The sequence below is a fragment of the Rhea pennata genome, chromosome 1 (genome assembly GCF_028389875.1).
Source record: "Rhea pennata isolate bPtePen1 chromosome 1, bPtePen1.pri, whole genome shotgun sequence".
NCBI classification, from domain to species: domain Eukaryota; kingdom Metazoa; phylum Chordata; class Aves; order Rheiformes; family Rheidae; genus Rhea; species Rhea pennata.
In genome coordinates this window covers 136,572,696-136,594,489 of record NC_084663.1, presented here as the reverse complement: position 1 = coordinate 136,594,489, position 21,794 = coordinate 136,572,696, and the positions used below count along the sequence as shown (strand labels likewise).

The following is a 21,794-nucleotide window of genomic DNA, read 5'->3' as shown; positions in this document are numbered from 1 at the left end:
GTATCTGCCAACATCATACGCTGAGCTGTTTTCAGTAAGGCTGCTGTCTTACAGACAGCTGAAGCTGGCAGAAGCCAGAATTATTGTCAAAAAACCTATCTCATTTTTCTTTGATCCCAGCACCCCCTACCCACTTTGTCCCATCCCTCCGTCACTCCTCATGCTCTGAGCACAATTGCTATCTGCAGCCACACAATAAAACCAAGCCAGAAAGCTAGACCCAGACTGTAATTAACCATTTTTTGCTTGCTTAGTTTTAAGCTAGTCTGTTTTCAGGATTGGTTTCCTAATTCAGGAAATGGCAAAGTCAAGCCAAATGGTTGTTCCTGCACTATGTCTTACTTGTGCCAGCACAAAAAGCAAAGGATTGTGTGAATTTTTCAACACCAGCTGCAGCAGCAGTGGCTAGTTTTGAGCATATAAGGAAAAATAGCCTGAGCAGCTGTGAGCATTGAAGCCCTGTGTTTTACTTTAGCATTTTGAAACAGCATTTCAATTTAAATGTTGGTTGAACCCTCAGAAACTAAATTTCAGAGAAAAATAAGCTTTCCTGTAAAATGGAGGCCTCATTCTTCACAGCTCTATTTAAGGAGGCAAAACTTTTATGTTCATACAGTTTGTGCTTCATTTATTTTACCCATCTATATCACCTTTCAGTTCTGAAGAACTTTAATTTTCCTAAGCAGAAACTACGATTATGAAATGAAAAACTGAATTATTTACTGAAGTAGAAATTATTCTTGGTTAAGTCTCCTAAATTATCATTAAACAAGATGGGAATCTCAGTCTGTACTCAGATGAAATATTGGTTTACTTAACTAACTGTAAAATTCTCATTGTTCTATTCAAACTAACATATGGAGGACAATGTTGCTCCTTTTGTCTGATGCAAATTTCCATAACAAGATGGTCTCCATCTCCATCAAGATGGAGTGCTAGTTTAAGCAGACAGTTGCTTAGTTTAAGCAGCTAATGACCATAACTATATGTGCACCTGCACACACCATCATCTTGTCCATAACCAACACTACTGCATATAATTCTGAAAATGAAGATACTTCTGCAAATAGGCATGCTACGTTTTAAAATAAAATTCATATAATCTTTTAAGCAGTAAGCCAGTATTCAAGGTCTTGCAGTTTGTTTCTATATCTCATAAACTGACAATTGTTTCAGTTTTTTCACTTGCAAAGAACTAAGTTTTCCTGAACACAACCAGAGTGAAGTAGCAGGAAATAATTTATTTGCCCACACTTCCATCTCTTCAGGTAAACACTTCCAATCTCTTCTCTCCCTGGCTTCATACTATTGATGCTTTCTGGGTATCTTCAGGGTTTTAGAAACATGTCTTTAAATGCTTATGACACTTCTGCTTTTTTAGCTGCACAGTTCTCTCAGACAAGATGTAGACCCCCACATTTCCATTTAGGGGCTAGTCAAAGTCACCTCCAATAATGCATACTCCTGACCAATATATCGCAAACAAAACCTGTTTTCGGGCTAGTGGCTTCTTAGTTACAAATATCTGTTCCATAAAGAAGCTTCATCGCTTATTTCAGGGTAAAAGGCAATTTTTAAGTCCATCAAGCTAAATAATTTTTAAAATCAAATTCTGTACTAGAAGCATGTTCAATGTTAAACAATAAAAATAGAGAAATTTCTCTACTGAATAGGTTTTCTGTCTGGCAAAACTATGGCCTATAACAAAGGAAAATGTAATAAGCTTCTCATCTACTGTGAGCACTTCTGTCTCTTTGAACCTGAAAGATAATAGTAAGAAAACACAGAACTGGGAGGAAAATAAAAGAGGAATAAGGGCAGATACGGAAAGAACAAAGTGAAAGGGTGGGGAAGGGGAGCTCAAGATCTATCTCATAGACTACTGAACTGTATTGTTAATACACATGTTAATGTATGAACAGCTTAATTAATGGCTGCTGAGAATAATGAATGGAATTCTGTTTCTCTGATTTGTTTTCTGCATTCATCCACATCTAATTTAATAATAAAACCTGTGTGATCCCAGACTTTATTTTTCACTTTTTTCTTTTTTTAATACTGTTTTCAGGCTCCCGGACATGTGCCATAGTGAATTGCCAGTATGGATGTGAAGAAGTCCAAGAAGAAGTACAATGTGTTTGTCCATCAAGTGGCCTTCAGTTGGGACCAAATGGAAGAACATGCATAGGTATGATTAGAGAGTTCACTCTAATTTTTCTAATTTTCTGCAGGATGCTAAAATCTTTTAAGTATGCAGAGAAAGTAATAAGTAACTAGCCGTCCTCACTGGCATACATAATGCTTCTTGTTACTTGAAGTGTGATGCTTGCAGGCTTTTTTAATAACCTGTTCTCATAACACTGGCCATTTAACTCTTTGGGCTAGTCCCATCCCCAATAAGGAAGCATGATTTGGAGTCACTAACCAAATCAGTTTCTCTGAGGCTGCTACATGAAATGCTTTGCCTATAGGAGGCAACAATGCAAAGAACTTCTTGCATCAGGTGTTAGTAAATATATTTCACAACATGCCTAATGATGCTGATGATGGTTTCACATCCTTCTGCATTCTGTCACTGGTGCAAGTCCTCTAGATTAGAAAAGGCAGTTTGGAGGTGATACCCAGGAGGTATAGAGAAGTATCAGTAGTTAGTCCATTTAAGATGCTGCTTACTAATACATGTTAGTTGAATGAATTATACAGCTTAACAAATGTTTTACATGTTGAGTTGTTCAACATGTCACACAGAAAATGAATTTTAGCTGTAATAGCCAAAATGATATTATGCCTAACATTTCAGACAGCAGGTCAAATACATCAACCAAGAGACACTGCTATCTAAAAGGACAGCGTTGTTCTTCATAATGCACAGCTGTAATAGCAAGTTGTGTATCAATTTCATATTGTCTGAGCATGTTTTATCACTTTTAGGAGCTATGGAGTAAACCCATATGGATACTTGGCTCAGCATCCAAACTATAAAGATTCTAACAATTTATTTCTTTCAAATGAAAAGAGTTTATAATGGGAAAAATCGTGCTCTAAGTAATCAGCCAGGCTCTCAAACTACTGCCAATCATAGGTAACATCTGTTTGAATTATTTAAGAGCTATTTGAAGGTGAACATTATTGAAGTATGTATTTAAATACAACAGATGAATGCTTCTCTTAAATCTCTCCCTGAATTACTCAGGCAACTATATTTATTCTCTTGTATTATGTTTACTTGTATTTACCTTGCCTGCTCAAATGGATTTGGAAGAATACTAATATAAATAGTATAAATGTAATAAGGTAAAATAGACAAAAAAGACTGTCCAGGTTGGAAATGTCAGACCTTTTCTTCCTGCATGACTTTCGTTAGGTCACTGTCTTTTTTGTCACCAGTTTTGCATCTCTAAAATGGGAAGGATAGCAACTTCCTGCCATGATGATCGATGTTTAAAAGATTGTAAGAATACTCTGTGGTATTAGTCACAGAAACTATAAACATACAAACATTTGAAGTTCTCTGGCTATTAATCTTAGCTTAATCCTCTGAAGAGGCTGCATTATTCCTGGGCCTGAAGAGCAAAGCTGCACACTTTCCATGTTCTACACAAACAGAGGTGAAAGAAAAAAAATAATCTAACAATTATGAATCCAAATTTTTAATTAAGCCTAAACTTGTACTCTCTGAGTACAGTGAGCCCTCAATGTTCACTGTAGACATAAATATTATCAATTACTTACCTACATACCAGACCAGTGCATTCAGTGAGTGTTCACCACACATCTGTTAATACCTGCCTTCACAATTAACCATGGCACACAGTTTTCAGCTTATCCCTACAGAATACATTTGGTGATAACTAACACAGTTGTTCTGCAATAAGAAGAAATTCTTGGAGATACTGCTGGAAGGGGCCAGCAGATAAGACAGTAGTTTCATACACTCAGATTCCTACACTCTCTGCAGCTCAGTGTTCATTATGCTGTTTATACTGGTGGGGTTTCTGCTCATTATGCCTCTTGCACTGGCCATGAAGCTTGTGCAGTGTGATCTGATGCAGCAGGCCTGTCCTTTAGCTTGTAACAAACTCTGGTCCTGGCTGAAGCACTGGAAAATGAGAAATTGGAGAGGCTTGAGAATGAATTACAGGTTAGAGAATAGACATCCTTATCAAAAACGTATAGGGTGGGCAGGAAGAAGGATTTTGAATTAAAGCTTATTTAAATATTCTTCCTTTATTGCCCATTTTCCTTTGATCACCTAACCCCTCTGAAAGACTAGTACAAAGGTAAAAAGACTAACTGTGGTGTCCAGTAGAGCTTCACAATGATACTAAGTTATAAAGGGCAGCATTTTCTCATAATGAACTATGTGTAAAGTCACTAGTATGTGGTAAAGGGTGGGGAAGGGTAAATGCCAAATGTCAAATTTAAAATAGTAAGAACGATGATGATATAACAAAACAAAATTATTAACATTTAACTACTTAGCATAGTTGTACAATAGTGTTCTTAGGCTCCTCCAGTACCAAGCCTCCTTCCTAACTATCCAGAACATCTTTCCCTTTCACCTAACTCACTGAGCAGAGCAGTCAGAGCTTAGAAACTTTGTTGTTGCTGTCTCTTGACTTAGCCTAGCACTAAATGCAGAGAAAGTGCAGAGATGCAGTGGAAAGAGCTGCTGCTGCTCCCTGATGCCCTTTCTTTCCAGTTTCAGGGACTTTCCCTTAAACTGCCCTCACATTTCCTCTTTCAGGAAAATCATGGAATTTGAGTGGATTTGTGTAGTTCCTCTGCTTTTCTGTAACCTCAAGGTAAACCACTGCCCCCAGGGGAGAGGGCTCAGTTGCCTTAACTTTTACCACGCCGGAGCTCAAAATCTGCTATGAAGTTATTTCACATTCTGCTGCTTCATTTACATTACTGCATGCAAAGGCATCCCAAAGTGTAACAGTTATGTTTTTTTATTAAACAAGTGCTTTTTGATAGCAAGGAACAGAGCATCCCTGTGCAAATCCCAACTAGTACTTGCTTTCCAGTTTACTTTCTCATGGATCTGACCAGCATCTGTTCTCCTGCTCTAGATATTGATGAATGTTCCACTGGCAAAGCTCTTTGCTCTTACAACCGCAGATGTGTCAACACGTTTGGAAGCTATTATTGCAAGTGTCAGCTTGGTTATGAACTGAAATATGCCAATGGCCATTATAACTGTGTAGGTAAGATTTAGCCCATGAATTTTCCTTCTATAATTTATTTCTTCTTTCATTCTCAATAAAGAATATTCTTAATGGTAACTTTTATGCTTTTCCTGAGCTAGTATCCATAGACTAGGTCGAAATGCTTAAGACAATGACAGGAAAGATACATGGTGTGAGAATGAAAGAAGTGCCTCTAGGCACTTTTTTCAAAAGATGTACAATAGTTAACGCCATGCAAAAAGATGTACACTTTACCAACAATTGACTATAAGGAAGTGCGAGTTTTGGTATGAATTTATTTGAAGAGCAATTTTTTGTCCTCTTGGCTTTCAATCTGTCATGAATAAGCAGTCCCACAGGTTTGTGTGTGTGTGTTTGTGTGTGTGTGTGTTTGTGTGTGTGTGTGTGTGTGTGTTTGTACATAATTAATCAGCTCTGTGAATCAAGTTGTTCTATTACTGTAAAAACAGTTGTTTGGATGGACAGAACATGGATGTGCCATTTCTTTGAGGAAGTCATCATTCTACCTGTCTCCTAGCTGACATACATTATGCAGAAGACATTTTGGATAAAAGAGAAATAGTTCAAAAATTTGTGCAACAACTTGGCTCCCTCATGTGGGAGAAATCAAAAATCTTTGTGATATAGCAAAATCAAATGCAAAAGGAGAATAAGATCAGTTACTTTTAATGTCTATTCATTTTGTTGCCAATATTTTCTACTGGATTTTTCTTAGTTATACTTTTTTCATACAACATCACATGTATGCCTGGCATACTAGAGGTAGAAGATTTCAAGATCTTGGCCTGCCTAGTATTACTTTCAATTACATTTTGTCTAGTGTGAGTAAAAGTGAGGGGCAGAGATGATGACTAAGTAATTTTTTTCATTGATATTGGTATTACTATTACTCTCTTGGCACCTTTTCTATTTTGTTAACTGAACAGTGTGTACAACCTATAACCTGAATTTTCTCATTCGCAAGATCGGTAAAATTCAATTCATCTTCACTGAGATGCCCTACGTTTTTCATGGATGCATATGCAATTGTGTAACTGCAGCTGAAATCAAGCACTCTCTCCTTGTGTGAATTCTTCTGCACTAGATGGTCCCTGGTCTAACACTAGAGCTTACAATACCTGAAAACAGATAACAGGCACTGACAGGCTGTCATGAAGTTTAGGTTTTAATGTGGCTTTCACTAAAGCATTTGTATCTTTCCCTAGATGAAAATGAATGTGTGGCAAATACACACAAGTGTAACATCCATGCAGAGTGCCTCAATACACGAGGATCCTTCAAATGCAAATGTAAACAGGGCTACCGAGGAAGTGGATTTGATTGTTCTGGTGAGTTCTGCTGGATGCTGGGAACACTATTATATTGCTTTTCTCCAATAACTAATGTATAGATATAAGGAGAGCTTTCCAGAAAAGATCACACTGAACAGTGCTGCAATACCAACCAAGGCAAACCTCTCCCTGAAATAATATATTTATTACATGAGTCATAGTTAATACAAGCATTTTTAGCTCAACTTCATTCTGCCTAAGAGCCCCAGACCTTATAATATCACTAGGAACCACAAGTAGAACAGAGAAGAGAATTTGGCCTCAAGAAACAGAGAAATAGTTTTAAAAGGTCTACTGTATATTTCCCTCAGACTTTAAGGCTAGCTTCTTGGAAGGCTGTTTAGTCCCCTCCAGAGGAGTTTCAGGTAAATTCAAACAGTTGCAAGCAAACTCAAAAAAAGGGAGGGAAGGAAGGAGAGTGCAGTGAAGTCACTACACTAAACTATTTTTACTTATAACTTTTACTTTATTCGAATCTGTCCACTGTCAGATTATATTAAAGACTTGCTATAAAGATATCATTGCCAGTTTCTAACTGAAAATGACCCTCCAGAAAGGAAGAAGGAAAAAGCTGCTCTCGTCTTTGTATTTAAAATGAACCTTTGTATTTGATTTCTTTATTAAACCTGGGAGATTTATTCTACAACTTCATTAGAGATGTTTTCCTTGGCAGGATATCCAAGTAAGTACTACTTAAATTTTCTGACTAAAAGATGTTGTGAAAAAAATTTAAAACTTTTTATCTTTAGCAAATGAAGTATAGCATACTATATAACCCTTTCCCCTGGGCCTTAATTAAGTAATCCTTTTAATCTTTGTCATCAGCTTTGCAATTATTGTTCTTCATAGTCTCAGAAGTTTCTGAGATTACCTATATTATTCATGTTCCTGTTCCTATTATAATAGTTGTTGAAATCTCCAATATTGAATCAATATTGATACTTCCTGTATTTGAAATAGCAGTATATCTGTATGATAATTTATCAACCATTATTCTCTCAGCATTTAATACTAAATATATTCTCTCAATATGAGCACTGACTTGAAATCAGTAATTGCAACTCCAAAGGCATTTGTACCTTTTGGATCTCAGGTCTGAGTTGTTCTACTTCTTACATTTGTGTATTACAAGAATGTACTCAGCACCTAAAGACCGTGTAGAGTATGTTGGTGTTATCTGCTTTGCATCATCTCTAACTGACATATTTTTCCGTTTTGTAAAATTTGGGCCAGGTAGAATCACATGCTTCTATCAGTGTACTTGCTGGGCTCAAACCAAAACATCTGATTTCAATCAGATTCAGGTAGATCAGATAGAGCTTCACAGTGCTACGCTAAAACTGTGCATATACATGCTGTTTTACTATCTTATACTGATGAAACTCAAAAAAAAAAAATTCTAGGCGTAAAAGTTCTACGTATTTATTCTTCCATTCAAAATATGACATTTTTTGTTGCAATTTCTCTTGTGTACTGCCATGGATTTGGTGCAGCACTGAGACACAACTTTGTTTCACTGGATTATTCCAAGGTTTTGACTAAATTTGATAAGCTACATTTGCATAACTCAAAAATACGCAACATTTAAAAATAAAGTGAGTGATAGACCCAGTGGAGTTTCCAATATGTTTTTATCATTTGAAATTAGTTTTAGTACCTATCACAATAAAATATCTATTTTAAACACAAAGCCAAAACAACTTGGTACATAAGCAGGGCTAAAACTATTGGAAAATAAAAACAGATTTATCCCAAGTAAACTTAAGTTTCTGCTTCCAATAAAAAGTACTGACTTTTAATCAGACGAACTAAACACCTGGCTCAAAGTGATGAGTTTCATCTGGAAACTGATTGCCTCATCAGAGCTATTGAGAAGGTTTCTCATGCTCAGAGTCAGCATATTGTACTCTTCTAGGCTTAAAAGTAGGCTTTCAATTTTCTTGCATAGCCCCTGTGATGTATCACTACAGTTTACTTCGGTGGAAGACATGCAGTGTGGCTTGACAACTGGAGGAATATCAAAGCAAACCAACATGACACATCTTGATATGTTTCTGTTAAAATGAAATGTACCATTGCTGAAATGTTAACCAAAAATATCTCTAAGTAAAAGGGTCTGGGTTTGAGGTTTTTTTCTTAATGAGAAACTGAAAATTTCAAATGAAAATCTTTTTGACCAAGTCTATGTAAAGAACATTCTTTCCTTAAGCAGAAACAGTTTAGCAGAAATACTTTCTTAAATATGAACAAAAGAAATATTTTAGCTTGTGGAGATGCTATGAAACATTTTTCAATGTCTACTCCTATACAAAAATCAATGCTGGAGATAAGAACAGCAGCAAGAAGAGAGCAATCTTCTATTGCTTTTTTTTTCATTCTCTACATACTTTCTCATCTTATATTTCTATTACTGAAGTTCATTAGCTCTTTAAAAGAAGAATAAGCTGTGCATTTATGAAATTAGTAGAAGACTAAATGGAGAATAGGTTTAATGCAAGCAACGATAAAGAAATAATGCATAGTAATGACAGAAATCAGAGCCAAGCAAGGATCTAACTAGGAAGGTGAATACAGCAATAGCGGGGAAAAAATTCAAAGTCAGCGGTAGGTAAAACCTGAAAAGCTGTGGTGCTAAAAGACTGGTTTCTCCAGTGGCAATTCCCATGCATACACCTCCTTTCTTTTGGGAAGAGGAGGAGGTTCTTTTAACATAGAATATTCAGTGGTTGATTTATACTACATCCCCAGGAAAATTTGGATCAGTATAACTAATGGGGGCAGAACAGATAAAACGTTCAGATAAAATGATTGTTCAAACATTGACAGAAATATCAGATGTCTCAATCGACACTGAAATGCTAAGTGTTCTCCATGTCATAAAGCAATTGTGGAAAAACTTTTGAGTTTATTGAAGTCGAAGGAAATTTCTTTTCTGTTGGCTTTAGCAGGATGAGGACACAATCCTGTGAATTTGGGAGTTGAAGGCTGTGGTTTGACAACACTTCTGGTGTCAGTAGGTGCAACTCCTGCAGTCCATTCCCATCCCATCAGATGTGCCTGGGGCTGTGCAGCAGATAAAAGATTTTCAAATACACCCTCAGTACTACATATAATTATTCCCATGGGTTGGGGAGAAGATCTGTTAGCATCTCAATAGCAATTTTCTAAAGAATATTGCAAATGGATTACTGTGGCAGCAGAAATAGCTTTTTGTAACAAATGAAAAAATCTCAATATATACTTTAATTTTCAGAGTATTATTACAAGAGGAACTAAGCACATTGTGTATAATGAGATTTGTGTGGCTAAATCGCCTCATATGGCCAAATAATTTAACAAGAGAGGTAATATAAAAATCTAGGTTTGAACAGAAAGTGGGAGAAGTTATTTTATTTAATTTGTATATCAATATACTAACTTAGCAGAAAGCTGCTGAAACATCAGGCTGCAAACAGTCCTGCTGATATGAATGTGAGCTGGGAGTGTTCGGGCACCCTTTTGCCATTCAATACTCGGATATGCATGACGTACTAGAGAGTATTTCTGAACTGCCTCTAACATTTCATTTGAAAACCTATACAGGTGTGACCTTTCAAATGCTCTCTGAAAGGGTCCTAGCTATTTCCACACCTGGCCTCTATGCTTATACAATATGTTGCCTTTCTCAGGTTCATGTGTGTCCTGATTTCCTGTTGTGCACTGAAAACACTTCACTGTATACTTGCATGTGCATTCTAGCCTTTATTTAAAAATAGGGTCCCACAGGCTTCCATAAGCAATTAAGATTCCATGGAGGAAAAATGAACTTCTGCTTAATTCACTCTTTTGTAGGAAGTTACAAAGCAACATGAAAATCTAGTACTAAATTAAAACTTAAAACCTTCAGGTATCAATATAAAGAATATTATGATAAGAGCTCAGTGATGGTCCTTGTTTTTTATTGCCCATCTGGAGACATAGATTATTCTTCATTATGATTTGCTGAATATCTAAATAGCAATACAAAATCATGGCAACTCTTTGTCTCTCTTATTATATGTAGTTTGTTCTAGCTCATAGGTTAACGTCTGAAACCTGTATGTGGTTGTGCTGTCCTGTTAACTTGTCAATCCTGAGAAAAGTTTGGGTTGACATCATAAAGTTTCAAAGCTTAAAAAGCCATTCTGGTCATATCAGTGGTGTAATATTCTTAGTTCAATATGGAGCCAAATACTGCTGTTGTCCTTTAATGAAAAACACTTAGGTTTTTGTCACCCTACTTTTCCTACTGTACATACTGCTGCTTTAGTTTTATATTAAGTATAGTCCATTGTGAGGGACTTGCCCTGATTTCTCTAAGCATCCTTTCTTAAATAAGATGGTAAGAACTTTAGAAGTGCAACAAATATGTGTGTGTATATATATATATTTTTAAATGATATTACATAATGCTTAAAAGAGAATAATAGCCTGTCTCTAGAATCTGTACATTAAACTGTTCAAACTTGCCAAATCTCTTACAACTCTCTGAAATTGGCATCCTTCATAATAAGTCTAACTTTTTAGAATAATTTCTCAAACTGTGTTCTGCTGATTTCATCTTTACTCAGGTCTACAGACTCCCATAACCATAGTAAATGTTCTTTTAGAGAAACATATGTATCCCTTTTTCACTATCTAACTTGTATACAGAAGCCACAAATGTATTCTGTAAACCAGGCTCCTAGTTTGTCTCTTAACAAATTTTAAATATATTGCTAGGTGTCAAGGTGGAAGCAATGTGGTGCCTGTTAAGAGTGCGGAGTAAGCTATCTCCTTCTGCAGTCCTCTTAAGTTTAGAGCCCCAGGCAAGGGCTGGAGCAAGAAAACAGAATACTGGCTCTTCTGTGTCATCCTCAGAGTATTCCCCTTTACACAATATAGCACAGAGATGAGGTTGGCATCTGTTCTTTATATACTTTTTTAAACACAACTTTCACAACTTGGTCATAAGACATCTAGGTATTAAGCCCTTTTTGTGGTCTGGTAATCCTGCACTGAAACTGATGACAGGAAAGATTTTCTTTTAGTCCTCAGCCACCACTTGCCTTTGTTTATCCACCTCTTGCTTTAATTCTTTCTGAATCAAAGAATTAAAATATCTTTGATAGCTGAGACATTTTCATATGAGGGTTGTAAATACAAACTCTGTAATAACAAGAGGCCTTAATCTACAAGCTTCCAGATAGAAGGTATGTAAAGAAGGACTACAATGAAATGGACTTTATTTAATTTTCTGAAATTCTTTATGCAATCATATGGATGGATAAACACATGAACGTTTGAGCAACACCTGCATGCACTGGGGGAAAAGGTCCTGAAAATCACCATCTCAACCATAGCATCCCAGACTGTCAGAAGTTGAGCTGTTCATTCACACAAGTCCACAGGCGGTGGCTTCTGCAGAACAGACTTAAGTTAAGGTGTCTGTCCTCTAGAGTGAACAATTCCTACAGCAATTTATGGATAAATAGTCTTAAATTCACACCTGAGGCTACTCTAAAACTGAATCCACATTGGAAGCATACTGGTGATATCTCCTAAAATCTGCCTGATGCCTCGTCCCTCTTTGTCCATGACATAAAACATAAACATTCAGATTGTCATACTGTAGTAGCAAACTGAAGTCTGTAGACAGATGCAGACTGCACGCTTTCATCCACATATTTTTCTCACTCCTGTCAGCTGATTTTCTACACTTGGTTTTGCACATACAAGGAGATTGTTTTTCTGACACCATAAAAGTTATTAAGTTGAGCTGTAAGAATTTTTCATTTGACTAGGAAGACTTTGAAGCAGAAACAAAGAGCAGATGTTCTGGTTTGCTAGACAATCAGTCTTGGCTTGAAAACCATCATAGTCTATTAAAAACCTGAAATTTCATGTTACTGATTGTCAAGAATAAATTTGCTTGGAATTAAGTTTTCTTGTTAGTTTTTATTGCTGCATTCTGAATTTAGGCTCAGAGAACTATAACAGCTAAATTATATCGTACATCCTTCATAATAATCCTCCAGAGGAAAGGCTTGCTTAGTGGAGTATTAGTAAAAAGTTTACTTGTAGGCATGTGGCAAGCTACGCACAAGTTTTATCCAAAGGAAGAGAAAAAATCCTCAGGTTTTGTTTTTGTTTGTTTGTTTTTCTGAGCATCCACTTTCTTTATACCTGCAGCTTCAGCCTCAGAAAATCTGAATGTCCCAGTAAGCATACAAAGCAAGTCTGGTTTTGCTCCTAGGATACTGAACAGAAAATGTAGTTGTGTTTGCCTTAAGTAAAATGTGACTAATTCACACTGATATGATTATATTATTGAAGAGTGAATAAAATTCAGGGAACTTTTCCCTCTTCTTCTTGGATTACAATTCTATTTTATTACCTAGTATTAACAGATAATTATTTTCTTTTGCTCCTCTTTATTTATATGAAAAGAAACACACTGTACTGACTTATGTGCTGTAGCAGTCATGAAATCCTGAGTTGATTTCAAAGCCTTACTGTGTTCTGCATAAACTCTAAATTCCAGGGACACTGTCTTCCTCAATAGCTCTGGTGTTATGACAGATAGGGACTTAGTTAACTCTGGTGGAAACTTTGTGATGGAAAGAGATCATCTTGTAAATCAGAACTGGTCACACTGCAAGTCTTCCGTAAAACTTGTGTATTTGTCAACCAAACGCTGTCAGACCTAGTTTTGTGACAGCAGTATTCCTCAGTTTTTGGTCAGATGCACGAAGAAGCAGCTGCAATACCTCTGTGGTTTCTCCTTTCAGTTTGCTTTGTACTATACATCCATCTTGAATAAACTGATCAGAAGTAGGCCAGATTTAACCCTCAGTTATGACTTGACCATAAGAACAAATGGCCACTGTTCTTTGTTGGATAATAGAAAAGTACATCTGAAAGGGACTAAATGATATCAGCTAGTCTGATCTTCTCTGAAGCATCTCTAATCCAGCATATTCATGACAGATGTTAACCTAACAGTTTTTAAAAACTTAAAGTGATGTATTTCAAAGAATCTAAGCGGCTCGCTTCTATATTTTACTATCCTATAATGACAAAGTTTTTCATAATACCTAACAGAAGTCTCTCCTCATGTCATGTAAACTGATTATTTTCCTGTGTTCACATGGAACAGCTGACCTGCATCCTTTCTTTAGATGCTCTTTTTGCTGTTATTGGGTACCCTCATTGATGTAAAAGCAATCCCGGTGCTCTCTGTGTGAAAAAATGTTGCTCATTCCAGCATCCCAATATAGTTTGATGACAGTGAAAAGAGAATAATGAAATTCAAGAAGAAATAAAACGCTTATGTCTTGGACCTCAAGATGTTGACAAGAAAAGCATGATGTGAAAATCAGGACTGCTATGTAAACGTAAAAATGTCATTTAGGAATCTTATGAATGACGTTTTGAAGTTTTATGCTTGGATACAGAAGATACTTAGCTTCACTTTATTAAGGACCATGGGTGAGGAAAAGCACAAAATTTAATTTTATTTCTTTTGTTTTATAGATTTGAACACTTCTGGTTGACTTTTGCACTCTTAAATTTTTCTGTTTTGGCAGATTCTGTGTTTCTGAGCAGGACCAAAAGTTCCAAGTTACTAAAAAGCTGGTTATCCTTTCAAAATTTCGTAGCCAAGAAGCATCATAAATTACTGAAAAACCGGACAAAATTCAGTGGCTTTCAGTGTTGTGCAAGGAATGTTAGGTTAGAGGAGTTTACAGAAGATAGTTAGGAAAAATGCTCATTGTTGACATTTGTTATGTAGGGAGTCACACCTCTATGGATAACATCTAGTAGCCCACAGATTGAAAAAGGACAAAAAATATTTTTCAAGCTCAAGTGTAAAAAATCATTAATATAAAGGGCTGTCTGACCTGTGTTACACAGGAGGCCAATTCAAGTTATTACAGAGGAGTGCTTTTACCTTTTTACAACAGAAGGTTGTATATACAATGCAGCTAAGCGCATAGCTACTACATGTAGATTCTGTTCTGTGCAGAGCTGAACTTACATCTAACAGTAGATAATTTAGCTCAGTAGATCTCTGGAGATTCTAAAGGACTGTATGGTGCTGTTTATACATGTTATGATTACTGAATGATTCTTTAGATGAATATTTAATATTTTCTTATTGATTCTAGTTATCCCTGAGAAGTCAGTGAAGGAAATTCCAAGAATCCCTGGAGCAGTTAAGGACACAATTAAGAAACTTCTTGCACATAAAAACAGCATGAAAAAACACAAAGCAGTCAAGAACGTGATCCCAGAACCAGCTGTGACACCAGCTTCTAAAACCCACTTGCAGTCATTTGACTATGAAGGTGGTATTTATCTTGGTAGGAGCTACGCTGAGGAAGAGACTGAAGTTACTAAAGAAGAGTCAGAGGAGACAGAAGAGAAAGAAGATTTTGAGAATCAGATTGACCACGAGCAAAGCCTTAGAGGAGATGTCTTTTGTAAGTTTCTTCATCCCTTTAATATTGGTTTTATTGTAAATATATACACACTAACAAAATAGTCACCAAGTCACCATTATAGCCATCTTACTGGAATTTTCTTGTAGAAAAGGAAGAAAAACTTAACATACCTACCAATGAGATTAAAGCTACAGAATCTGCTTTTTAGTGGCATCTGTCTGTAGTCATGTGAGCAGAGATGAAGTATGCCATCCTGACAGCTGCTCTGAAGATTGTTCTTTCAGGGCAGTGTAGACATAATATGTAGCTTGTCCTCATTTTCTTCACAGAAGCCCCAAGGAAACAGGCAATTTTGTTGTTTTCTTATGAGTAAGATGGGAATTAGCTTTGCATCATGACAGGCATATTCATCACCCTAAATAGTGTGTACTGTTCAGAAGGAAAACATAGACTTCAGTGTCCTTATATTTTAAATAATATAGACCATTTAAAATAGACACTCCTGCTTCTGTTCACATCACTCCTATCAGAAAAAACAATCAGTCATGAATCACAAAGATGTTCTAAGATATACAATTTCTTGCCTTGTTGTTTAAAGTTTTCAAGTGCATTTTAATTATATTTTAGTACATCTGGCTCAATCAAACATTCTTCAAGGAGGTGGCTAAAACATAGATAATATGAAAAATACACTGCTAATAGTTATCCATGATACTTTCTCTTTCCCAAAGTATAGGAAAATAATAAAGATAATCCCATGGTGTTTAAAATTATGCACCATGTTTCATAATAATATTAATGAATACGTGAATTTTAAATTAGCATTTGAATTGTTGATATCTGATTCAAAAAGACACATGCACATAGGTTTTTTTTAAAGGAAAGGTCATTTTAAAGGCTGCCAGAACAAAAGGTCTATTATATTGCTGCTGTAACAAAGCCAAGAACAAATGTGGTTATTCACCTACATACATTTAAGAATACAAGCTTCCTTGCCTATGGCATTCTCCTAAAATTGCTTTCTTTAGATGTTCCATGGTATTTGGCCATTTGGTATTTGGTATTTGTTTCAGTTCAGAATGTGGATGTAGCCTAATATTGCTGCACAGAATTACGCTAGAGAACTGCTACTCAGTCTGAAGTCAGGAGTTTGTTCAAAGACCTCCTCCCTTCCTGCAAATATTAACAACAGTAAGTGTCTGTGGAATTTTCAATTTTGCAGATAATAAAATTGGGGGGGAATGATCTACACACTAGAGGGCAGATCTGTTATAAAAAAGACTTGGATAGGCTATAGAAATTGGCTGAGAGGAACCTCATAAAGTTCAACAAAAACAAATGAGAAAGGATAGAAAAACCTCATGCAACTACTGGCTTGGGACAACTGGTCAGAAAGCAGCTTTGCAGAAAAAGACACAGTGATCTTGTTAGATAACAAGCTGAACATGAGCCAACAGTGTGTTCTTGCAAACAGGAAGGCAAACTGCATCTTGGGCTGCCTTAGCAGGACAGTAGTCAACAGATAAAGAGAAGTGATTCTTCCCTTTATTTGGCATGTGTGAAACCACATCTGGAGTGCTATGTCCAATTTGGGCTCCTCGTTACTAGAAAGACATTGACATACTGGTGTGAGTCCAGCAATGATTCACCAAGGTCAGGGGGCTGGAGAACAGGACATAAGAGGAGAGGCTGAGATAACTGGTTTGTTCAGCCATACGAGGAGTAAGCTAAGGGAAGATCTTTGAGTTGTCTTCTGCTATCTTATGGAAAACTATAGAGAAGTTACAGACAGTTTCTTCTTGAGAGTACAGACAGATATGACAAGAAGCAATGGATACAGGTTGGAACAAAGGAAATTCTGATTAGATATAAGGAAAAATAATTTTTCCATGAAGGTGGTCAAAAATTGGTATAGATGTCCAGAGAGATTATGAAATATCCATCCTTGGATATATTAAAAATTTGACCAAGCAAAGCTCTGCACAACCTCCTGATTGGAAGGTCAGATCAGGTGACCTTCAAGTGTCCCTTCCAACCTACATGATTCTATAATTTGTTCTATGCTTTCAACTTGGCATTTCAAAATAATTTAGAAAGTAGTGGTATCTAGTGTGCCTAGATCAGCATCCTGAAAGACACTTAGATGCTTCTCTGGTACTAAAAACACAGCTTACAATTCAGGAATCGGTGATATTTCCAGAGTACCAAAACAGCTACCACCTAGCCATATGCAAATATATATTTCTGCATATCAGCTTTTAAACAAACTAAATGCTGAAAATACTCAGAACTGACTTTCTACTTCAAGCCTATCCTTGCACAAGAAGAAATGCCCAGAGTAGCATTACCAAAGTAAGTGAGGGAATGATAGAGCTCTTTCTCTCACATTAGGACCTGATTATATTCAAAGTCCTCCTTTGACTTTGACTGTCTGAGGTAAGAGGCAATTAAATGCCTAATAACCAACACCAAATAGAGAACAGCAAGATATTCAGGAAAAAAGAGAAAACAAACAAACAAAAAGCCAGAGGAACTATGTTCATGGTTCCATCTGAAAAATTAGGAAGTTCATCTGGCATGCAGGAGACCTCCATAATTAAAATCTGTACGGACAGCAAGGACTTCAACCCACTTTACTTTCTCCCATGAATGTTCTAACCTCAAAGCTAGATTCTAACAATCTCTGTTTTTTGTGAAAAGTTTCTAGCTAATGGACTCCAAAGTTGAGATTCCTGTGCACAGGAAGCCACTATTCGTCTGGCCAGTCACACCATATTTATCAGCTAAGCCATTCCCTCTTTGCTCAGCCTTTCACTCCTGTCAAACTCAGGCAGCTTTCCATCCAGCTTCTAAAGATCTCTTCGTTAGGCATTTACCTAGGAAAAAATAGCAGGGACAGGAACTGAAGCCAAATTGTAGCTGAATTTTCCATTGTATGGCAAGCTGCCCTCAGGGTTCTGCTTCACCGTGCTGATCCTGCCAAATACATTTGGAATCTCAGAAAAAAGTATTAAGAAGCTTGCCTTCATTCTCTCACAAGAAGCAATAAAATCCAGGTTTTCTAATAGTCAGTCTCACACTTTTACTATTAGAAAATTGTTTCACACACATTTCCACTAAAATACTATCCTAAAGACAAACACAACTCAGCCCAGTCATGTTAAGTAAAACAAAGCCGACCGTAATTTTGCAGAAAGTATAGAGAAAGTGAACAGAAGGCAGCTGCAATATATGTGGTGATTTTCCTTAAGTGTATGTTCTAATGAATTCAAGCTTCTTCATGAAGGCAAACTGATGGGAAACTTCTGCATGCAGAGAGAATTATATGAATTGACTTGCACTGGTAGTACCAGATATATTCAACTAAACATGGTTACACTGGGAAGGATGAAAAAGACTGACTGATTAATTCTAAAAGAACAGTGGAACCTGAAGAATATCTACCCTCAGCAAGAGTGTTCTTTCCAATTTTTCTGATTTGTGTAAAGTCAAACATTTTCCTTCCAAACAGAACTGCAAGAAGAATATTGTTAGGCTAGTATTTTAGGGACATAGTACTACTAGGTAATGTTAATTCCATGAAAAACAGTCTGGGTTTTTCTACTTGCTCAAAGGTTAGGCAAGGCAGACGGTTCGGAAAAAAAAAAAAAAAAAAATCATTCAAGTCAGTTCTCTTAGCCCTTTCTGCCTTTCTGTTATGTATGTCTTGATGGACTGAGGAAAGTAGTTCAGACATCTATACTGGCTTCTTCTGTAACCTGCTTGGAAAGTACCAGAAATAGTACACTCTGGGTACGGTCACCATTTTTTTGATTAAAAGGACAGAGGACTCTACTCTCTGTGCCTAGTGACACATGGAATGCATGCTGCCCTGTATTGGGTTATGTGACCTGATGCAATTGCCAAGGGTTGATCACTTTCTGTTGAAATATTCTCTTCCACACTATTTGGAATGGATTTGTTTCCAACATTTCAGTTTGAGTGAGAGTATGCAGGGAAAATTGTTTGTCCATAGGGAAATCCAGGTCAAAATAATATACAAACCATCTTTGTCATGATTATTTGTGGAGATTCATTTTCAAAGACTTTCTCAGCCAAAACACAGCATCGGAATACCATATGCATGGGTAGGCAGAGACTATTTATAGTTACAGATCTATACAAAATCGTCTTCACACCTGAGAACAGTGAATGTCATATTATTTCTTTTAAAATATTAAGGCATTGTGTTTTATCTGTATTTCTGTCTGTATTCTCCTTGTTGCAGTCACAGTTGTCTGGAATTTCTTATTAATAATGTATGGGATTTATATACTGAATATTTCAGAGAGATTTTATTTTGCTAGGGGATACTAGCAGAAGGTTGGTGTGCTTCTGTACACAGGAATACTACTATGTATATAGTATGTATAGTAGTATGTATATATAAAGCCCAAGATGGAATTTTATTGCATATATAAGCTTTGTATTATTTATGGCTCTGTTTGATCCCTACTATGTATAATACTTCTGGCATTGTGTCATTTTTCAGGATGGGCTGCCTATATTAATTTTATTTCATTTTAAATTTCCATATGACATACTTGATCCTTGTTGTTATAACAAAATCCAGTCTTGATTCAAGCTTTAATTCACTTTAATTTGCTTGAACTTTGGGCTTTAAAATCACTTTTATTTTTAATATTATTGAATGATCCTTTGGAGTATGTGATTAGATTAAATTTACAGCTGGTAGATTTACACAACCTTTTTTTTCTTCCACATATATACATGTAGCTTAAGGATTTTATATGTCAACATAGGAGAAACTTTCTGAAAAGTATGCTCTTACAATGCCCAAAATTAGCTAGATACTATAATGGGCTTCATGGGAGAGACACCACACAATAGCAACCTTTAAGAAGCTCCAAGAGTAAGATTCTAAATTTAGAAAATGTGTAGACATCCAAGATAGTCACTTAAGCTCCTTCTATAATCATTGGAGAGAAACAGACACTTCTGGTGAGTTAATCTGACCTATTTCAAATATATACTTGAGAATGAGAGGAATCAAAATTTTCTCTTTTCATTTGGTTAAATGAATTCCATGCCTAGTATATTCAGTACACATTCATACTCTTGTTCTTCTTTCATCATAAAATCACAACTCAAACTTGTACAATTGGTTGAAAGTTTCTGTTGCAGCCTGAATTTGCTGCACATTGCACTAATCTGACCATTTCTCAGTTGCCATAAAGAGTTGAAGTGAGCTCTACTCCTTCCCAGTGAACACAGTGATTCGTATCCAAAATGAATATATTTGGACTGGCCAAGAAATAAATTTATTATTAAAAACCTGTAGTTTGACATTCCTCAACAGTACTCAAGGCAGAAAAATCCTTCAAGTGTTTTAGGGGGATGGTTAAGCACATACTCAAATGTCTTGATGGGCTCCAGTCTTATTTATTCTTTCAATTCTTTCTTCTGCTTCTGGAACAAAGCTCCATTTTTTTTTTTTAAGTGTAAGTGGGACTGAACATCTCCTGATTCTAAAATAACTGTAGGTATTACAGGTCTAACTTTTGCTCCTATTTAAATGTATATGTTTGATCATTAGCTGCTTGTATTTTTGGTGCCAACTAAAATCCCAGTTTGTATTCTATACAAGGGTTTCCTCAGTATACAAAATACACAGACAGAGGCAAAAGTCCATTTGTAGTTACAATGGAAAAACAGTAGCAACATATGTTATAGACAAATTTCAAAGTGGTGTTCTATTCACGTTCATACTTATATATGTGTTTGTATAAATAAAGATCAGGATGTTTGCCTACCTAATATGTCAAGCAGCACTCAAGATGTAACTTTAAAAGAATCAGTCAAAAGAAATAAAAAGTAGCATTTTAAACATCATGGGAGATAGGCTCAAATGAAAAAGTTACTCTTCACCTATAAGAGCTAAGCATCAATGAAAGTTAGTTCAGCATTTGCCTGTGAAAGAGGTGTGCCAGTTTAACAGATTTCTACTCTGGATTGTTCATTACAGGTCTTCAGCCAGCCACATCTACATCTTTGGTTTAGACACAGTAACAGCCCTCCTCAGTCTGAATGCAAATTAGAAGAGGTTATCTTAAACTATGTCCCTTGCTGGTTGAAATGAACCTTTTGTTACAGTTTGCAGTTAACAAAGGTTAGCTACCTTGCATGAGGCATGGGGGCAATCATGAACAGATGGAAGGTCTTAACTTCATAATTGCAAATGTACTCTTTGACATCTACTAAATGCATAGAGATCCACTACTCAGGGAATCACATGATTAAAAAACCTTTAATATCCTAGAAAATGGCACTTTTGAATGTGATTCTTGATTCTGAAACAACATAAATGCTTAGGAGAAACTTAGCCAAGATACCTCAGGAAGACCTGACTCTGCTTGTCAATTAACAAATACAAATCTTTAGTTGCAGGGAATTAAAATTTTTGAGTACCCGTAATTAAAACACTATGGGAATATAATCTAGCCAGCCATGTTAATTACTGAACTCCTTCATTTGGTAGCACTAAGAATGATAAGGAGGCTTTGGTTTCCTGGTTTATTTGGCAGTATTAAAGGTAGATTGCTTCCCTTGTGGATTCTAGGCTGTTAATTCTGAACAGGAGAACTCTCTCAGTTAATCAAGATCTTTGCTGTTAGTCTTATTCTTTTCTGATAATGCATGACAAACGCATGTGCAAATAATGCTCAAATAGTCCACAACTGTAGATAAAAGGCTCATAATAGTTGTCCAATGTAAATCTTTCAGAAGAGGATGTGGCATCAGAGATG

At 36.2% G+C, this 21,794-nt stretch overlaps 1 protein-coding gene across 1 annotated transcript in view; it reads left to right on the top strand.

The window, feature by feature from the left end:
- EGFL6 (EGF like domain multiple 6) overlaps nucleotides 1–21,794 on the top strand; it is a 46,967-nt gene that overhangs the window by 13,275 nt on the left and 11,898 nt on the right. The window contains exons 5-8 of the mRNA XM_062574539.1: nucleotides 2,069–2,188; nucleotides 5,076–5,210; nucleotides 6,419–6,541; nucleotides 14,713–15,027. Of these exons, the coding sequence (XP_062430523.1) occupies nucleotides 2,069–2,188; nucleotides 5,076–5,210; nucleotides 6,419–6,541; nucleotides 14,713–15,027 (693 nt within the window). The remainder of the gene's footprint in view (nucleotides 1–2,068; nucleotides 2,189–5,075; nucleotides 5,211–6,418; nucleotides 6,542–14,712; nucleotides 15,028–21,794) is intronic.